Source organism: Akebia trifoliata, chromosome 14 (genome assembly GCF_017979445.1).
Source record: "Akebia trifoliata isolate Shusen 1 chromosome 14, ASM1797944v1, whole genome shotgun sequence".
Lineage (NCBI taxonomy): Eukaryota > Viridiplantae > Streptophyta > Magnoliopsida > Ranunculales > Lardizabalaceae > Akebia > Akebia trifoliata.
The window spans coordinates 11291984-11298570 of NC_141388.1; the positions used below are offsets into that span (position 1 = coordinate 11291984).

Consider the following 6587-nt stretch of genomic DNA (forward strand, 5'->3'; position numbering starts at 1 on the left):
TACCATAGAAAAGACTTCGTAAAAGGACGCACTGAACAATGTGAGAGCCCACTCAAACATGTGCTTCGTGTGTTAGTTGTTTTCATCTTGAAGTGTCGTATTCGTCATGTTCAAGATCATAGTAATGTTCCCTACGAGAAGCAAAATGATGGTGAGCACATTCTACCCCATACAGATCGATTTAGGTAACTCTCTCTCTCTCTCTCTCTCTCTCTCTCTCTCTCTCTCTCTCTAATATATAGTGTTAATGTCCAATGTATTGTTAGGACATTAACATTCTCCATGTAGAAGTGCATGGACCTAACTCATCCTCACAAAACTGGCTTGTAAGGTGAGGATTGCCCTAGGTTTACATATAACACAAGGTCTTGATACCCAGGCGATGTGGGACTATCGCTTACATTACCCCTCACGTGTACGTGTCTCCTACATTCCTGTGATTACCCACTCTGATACTATGTAGAAACCCATGGGCCTAACTCATCTTAACAAAATAGGCTTGTAAGGTGAGGATTGCCCTAAGTTTATATAAAGCCCAAGGTCTTGATACCCAAGAGATGTGGGACAATCGCTCTCCAAAATTTCTATCTTTCAAGGGCATCTCGGTCCTTTGATATTAAATGCTTTTAATATAATAATTGTCATAAATGCTTTTACAGACAATTTTATTCGAATAACGTTGGAGTGACGTCAATTCACACTTTGTTGATGTGAAAGTATGTTGGAACCATAAATGTTTTTTTTATCGAGATACGAGTGAAAAGCATCTAAGGTTGTGTGTGCACCTCCACACCAGCAAAGTGTGAATTAAGGTCAATCCAACATGACTTATTTTCTTTTGGGTTATGTGAACATGTTAAGAATGATAAAGAAAATTTTCCTACCAAAAACACCCATAAATGCTTATTTACAAGGTATTTTATGTTTCAATACATGTACCCATCAGGCACATGTTAAGAAAACACTTTTTTTTTCCCGATGAAGACAAGTACTTCATTTTAAAAAGGCTAAAATACCTTATCTTTTTTATTAAAAGATAAAATAATTAAGGACATTATTGAAAAATAAAAATATTGAATGATGCTAATGTCCCAATGAAGCAATGGATATCTTTACCATTACAGGAGAATAAAGGATTATGATGACAAAATTTTAAGCCAACAAATTTCTCATAATAAATTTAATCTTTCTAATTATTTGGGTCTTTTTTATCAAAACAAAAACTGCAAATACACGACTCTCATAACTATGATAGTTGATTTGTTAAAATTATAAAGGGCCTTGTTAATGTGAGCCAATAATAAGCATATGAGGTTAATTTTTGTAAAGCAAAACTTTTTTGAGAGCAACTTCGGTACAAATGTCAAATCCCAAGGTTGCATTTAATGCATTTTAAAGGGTGTCCTTAGGGTAGATGTAAACAAACTTCAATTATTGAATACCCTTTTAATCAACAATATTATAATGAGATAAGGGTCTGATGGAAATTCAAAATCTCCCTAATTAATACTTTTAATTAGATTATCTATTTATAATTTTTAAAGTAATTTTAATCTTACATAATTTCTTTATAATACATGTGCGTTTGCAGCCGCTTTTTTCATTTTTTTGATCGCATGGTAAGTTGGGGTTGATGAAAGTACCCCACCCACCACATCTATATAGAGGGAAGTGTTCAGAGCCCTAAAGAGAGCCAAGCATTTTTCAATGTATGAACTAGAAATTTTGGAATGGGATGATTTTTTGTGAGGAGCATTCTCACAAAACATCAGCCCATTTTGAAACTTCTAACCTCATCAAAAGTCGTTTCTAAATAACCGACATTCCATGATTCTTCACGTGTAAATTGAACTTGTAAATTGGGGTTAAAAGTTTCAAAATTGGTTGATATTTTGTGAATATGATCTCCTCACCATAGAGGTAATCCTCACAAAAAATCATCTCATTCCAAAACTTTTAGCCCATATATTAAAAAATGTTAATTTGGAACAATGTTTGGCTCTCTTTAGGGCCTTCGAACACTCCCCATATATAGAAAGAGTGGGTTCGGATAGTTGACTCATGAAAAAAAAAACATATGATCCCAACCTTTTAAAGGCAAAATCCAATGATTGAGATTTATCCTCGAGATAAGTATCTCCGAGATTTGTGTTATCAAGATACTCATAAATCTCAAATCATTGGATTTTGTGTTTAAAGGGTTGGGATCATGTGTTTTTCTCATGAGTCATTCTTAGGAGCGAAGGGATCCCAACCAACATATTTAATATATATAGGGTTGGGATTAGTTGACTCCTAAGAATGACTCATGAAAAAAACACATAATCCCAACTCTTTAAATGCAAAATCCAATGGTTGTGATTTATCCTTAAGATAAGCATCTCCGAGATTTGTGATATTAAGATACTCATAAATCCCAACCGTTGGACTTTATAAAGAGCTGGGATAATGTGTTTTTTTCATGAGTCATTGTTAGGAATCGATGGATCCCAACCTTCTATATATATATAAACATGGTCACCCAAGATTTTCAAAAAATCATGCCTAGAAGCTCAAGTTTTTGCTAGGAAATCTCTACTATCTTATATGTTTCTCTCCAAAGAACATGAATGAACAACAGAAAATATATCTATATATATATATATATATATATATATATATGGGTCCCGTTCAGCAACAAACATTTTGACAAAACATTTTTCAAAACATGGGTTAGAGGTCTTGGAATGAGCTGATTTTTGGTGAGGATGATCTCTACGGTGAGGAGATCATCCTCACCAAAAATCAGGCCATTCCAAAACTTCTAGCCCCAGTTTACAAGTTGAAAAATTGTGGACCGTCCATTTTTTGTAAACCATTTTTGATGGGGTTAGAAGTTTTGGAATTGGCTGATTTTTGGTGATGATGATCTCCTCGCAGTAGAGATCATCCTCACCAAAAAACAGCCCATTCCAAGACCTCTAACCCATGTTTTGAAAAATGTTTTGCCAAAATGTTTGTTGCTGAACATTTCCCTATATATATATATATATATATATATATATATATATATATATATATATATATAGGGTCACGTTCAATGACAAACTTTTTAGCAAACTTTTTGGCAAAACATTTTTCAAAACATGAGTTAGAAGTTTTGGAATGGGCTGATTTTTGGTGAGGATGATCTCTACGGTGAGGAGATCATCATCACCAAAAATCAGCCCATTCTAAAACTTCTAGCCCCATCAAAAACAGTTTACAAAAAATGGACGGTCCACGATTTTTCAACTTATAAACATGGGTTAAAAGTTTTGGAATGGGCTGATTTTTGGCGAGGATGATCTCCTCACCGTAGAGATCATCCTCACCAAAAATCAGCCCATTCCAAAACTTCTAACTCATGTTTTGAAAAATGTTTTGCCAAAAAGTTGGCCAGTGAACGCCCCCCATATATATATTGACCAAGCGAGTCTGATATTAATTATGTACCCAATGCAAATATTTCCACCCAATATCTATCTCACCGTTTAGGCAGTTAATGACTTACAAGGAGTCCACAGAAATCGCATATTTCAAGCTTTCTTGGATGGAATATATCTAGATCTCTATGAAGCATACATCTAAAGAATCAACCCCTCCGACAAATCCAAAATCCAAACAAGAACCCACCCATCGAGATCGTCCCAATAAACCCAAAACTACCACCATTTGCTGATGAAGGCCCCTCTATATTTATATTTGTTGTACCATTATCTGCCTTCCAAAACATGCTCTTTGGAATAGAACCAACGAAATTGCCCCACCCGTCTAAATGATAGATGGACCACTCTGACTAGAGAAAATGGTAGCAATACGAAAAATCTTTGGCTCAAAGAAAAAGTTAATTAACTTTTGAGATTTCACAAAATCTTTGATCGACTAATCACATTATCCAACATGTAGTGTGGGCATTCCCAATTTACAAAACTACTCTCATTACGTTTCGTGCGATTGGTCATTTGGGATTCCATAAATTCCCATAATGACTTTTTTTTTAGCAAAAAATCTATCATAGCAATATCTCAGTTGCAAACCACTTTACTCAATACCAAAAAGTCCAAGAAACATTTATCCAGATAAAGTAATGCACCCTTCAAGGAATGTCTATCCATTTAGTTTCATTATCGGACGATGTTACAAGATGTTTAGTATACCTAAGTTTGGCAAGAGCTTCAGGAGACTAATTCAGATGCTTGAGAGGTTGTAATCTTGATCGTTTATAGTGGATTAATAGACGTAAGCAATTTGCCTAATCACTTGAGTCGTGTGTTCTTTGTGTAACTGAATCACGTGTTCTTTATGTAATTAATTTCATTTTATTTCTAGAAACAAAAGTTCATATACAACAAAATAAGGTATCTTCCATTTTTTTGGTTGTCCGTAATAGTAGTAAATAATCGTGATTATGGTTATCCATTTTAGAAAATATGCAGATAATTTAATTTCAAATTTTTTAGTACTTTTCGAAAGGATTCATTTCAAAATCTACTGTGACGACGATACATTGTAGGTTCTTGGACAAAGCTGCTATGATAAAGTCATCGTCTGGTGATCCAATGGAAATAGAGGAAGAAAGAAAGAGATGGAGGCTTTGCACGGTAACGGAAGTGGAGGAAGTTAAACGTCTATTACAGATCGTTCCCATGTGCATGACCTTCCTTGCATATGGTATGGTGAAATCAGTCGGAAATACCTTTTTCCTCGATCAAGGAAACAATATGAAACAAAGTCTCGGTGGAACAACACAATCTCTTAACATCTTTGTCACTATGATAGTGATATCAAGTTCAGTAACGAAAAGACTATATAAGCTTATAATATCGAACACATTATCTGGGTCAGGAAGGAAGTATGCTCCTTCGATTAAAATTGCTGTTGGAATGATCTTGTCTACATTTTGTTGTACTATTGCTGCTTGGGTAGAAGCTGAAAGGCGGAATCATCTACCTAGGAATATAACTCTCTTTTGGTTAACTCCACAATTCCTCTTGTTTGGAGCGATGGATGGATTAATTCATGATGGCGTCGAAGATTTCTTTTACCATCAACTTCCCTATTCGATGAGGAGGTACAGTTCTGTGTTCACTGAAGGTATGATTGGAGGGGGAACCATCTTTTCTATATTTCTTGTTTCGATGACAAAAGAGATAACTGAGTGGGCAGGTGGTCCATGGTTCCAAAATGAGGTTGGCAATAATATCACCGATTCGCGTATGGACAGATATTTTCATCTACTATCTGTAGTGTGTTTTGTGATTTTAAGTGCTTATGCGTTTGTAGCGACTAAGGTGTTGTTTGTTAAACTGAAAAAATAAGTGCTGAATAGCATTAAGCGCTGAAACTTATAAGCGCTGAATTTAAGTGCTGAAAAAGTTGTTTGTTTAGATGCTGAATCATATTTGTTACACATTGCTGAAACTGATAAATTGTCTTTGTTACCCTTACAATCATATTATATATTGTTTGCATGTTTCAAATGCTTATTTATTATCAAACACAATAAAATATATTATTTCTTATAAAATTAAAATACAATTTATTTTTAAATAATAAATAATACTCAAATTTTCAATTTATAAATAATAATTTCTATTTATAAAAGCCCACAAATTTCAAATTAAAAATAATAATGTCATACAAGTCACCAAAATTTGAAATCAACTTTAAAATAACTTAATTTTGGATGAATAATTTTCGATGGAAATGAAGGATGTGTAATTATAAAAGCACCTTATGAATTAATAAGGGCAACCCACACTATAGCCATTTTTTGTTTTGTTTTATATGGATTAAAGTTTGTGGAATGAGCAAATTTTTAGTGAGGATGGTTTATATGGTTTAGATATCATCCTCATAAAAAATCAGTTTATTTTGAAACTTCTAACTCGTTAAAAATAGTTTTCAAAAAAAAAGATAAGAAAATTTACGGTTCTTGAACTTGTTTTGATAGGCTTAGAAGTTTCAAGATGTGTTGATTTTTTGTGAGGATGATCTCCTCATTGTAGAGATCATCCTCACCAAAAATCAACTCATTCCAAAACTTTTAATCCATATAAGACAAAATAATTTAGCTATGGTGTGGGTTTATTAATTTGTGAGGTATTTATATACTTATCCATGGGATATAAGAGGTAATATCCTTTTAAGAATAAGGGCATACTTGTCCATGCTCAAAAAAATAAAGGGCATACTTGTCCGTGTTGAAAAAAACGAAGTGCTTACCGCTTCAGCACTTTTTTTCAGCATCAAAATAGTGCTGAATTTTTTTCACTTATTTTCAGCAATAAGCACAAGTAAACAAACGCACTATTTTGACAAAAGTGCTGAATTTAATTTTTTTTCAGCAATAAGCGCTGAAAAATAGCGCAAACAAACACCGCCTAAGTTTCCTTACCAGGACCCAATAACATATGATGAGGAGTAGCGTAACCTGAAGAGGAGAATGTAATAAACAATAAACAAATCGATATGTATTTATAGTGCTTGATTTGCACTTTCTTATCGTATTATCCTTAATTGTTACGACTCTCATGTTGACTTCATTAATATGTGGCACACAAGTA

General features: G+C 33.7%; 1 protein-coding gene across 1 annotated transcript in view; it reads left to right on the plus strand.

The window, feature by feature from the left end:
- Positions 1-6587, plus strand: part of LOC147386235 (protein NRT1/ PTR FAMILY 5.5-like) — a 59557-nt gene extending 52970 nt beyond the window's left edge. The window contains exons 4-6 of the mRNA XM_086423157.1: positions 9-185; positions 4535-5312; positions 6410-6587. Of these exons, the coding sequence (XP_086279283.1) occupies positions 9-185; positions 4535-5312; positions 6410-6448 (994 nt within the window). The 3' untranslated portion in view covers positions 6449-6587. The remainder of the gene's footprint in view (positions 1-8; positions 186-4534; positions 5313-6409) is intronic.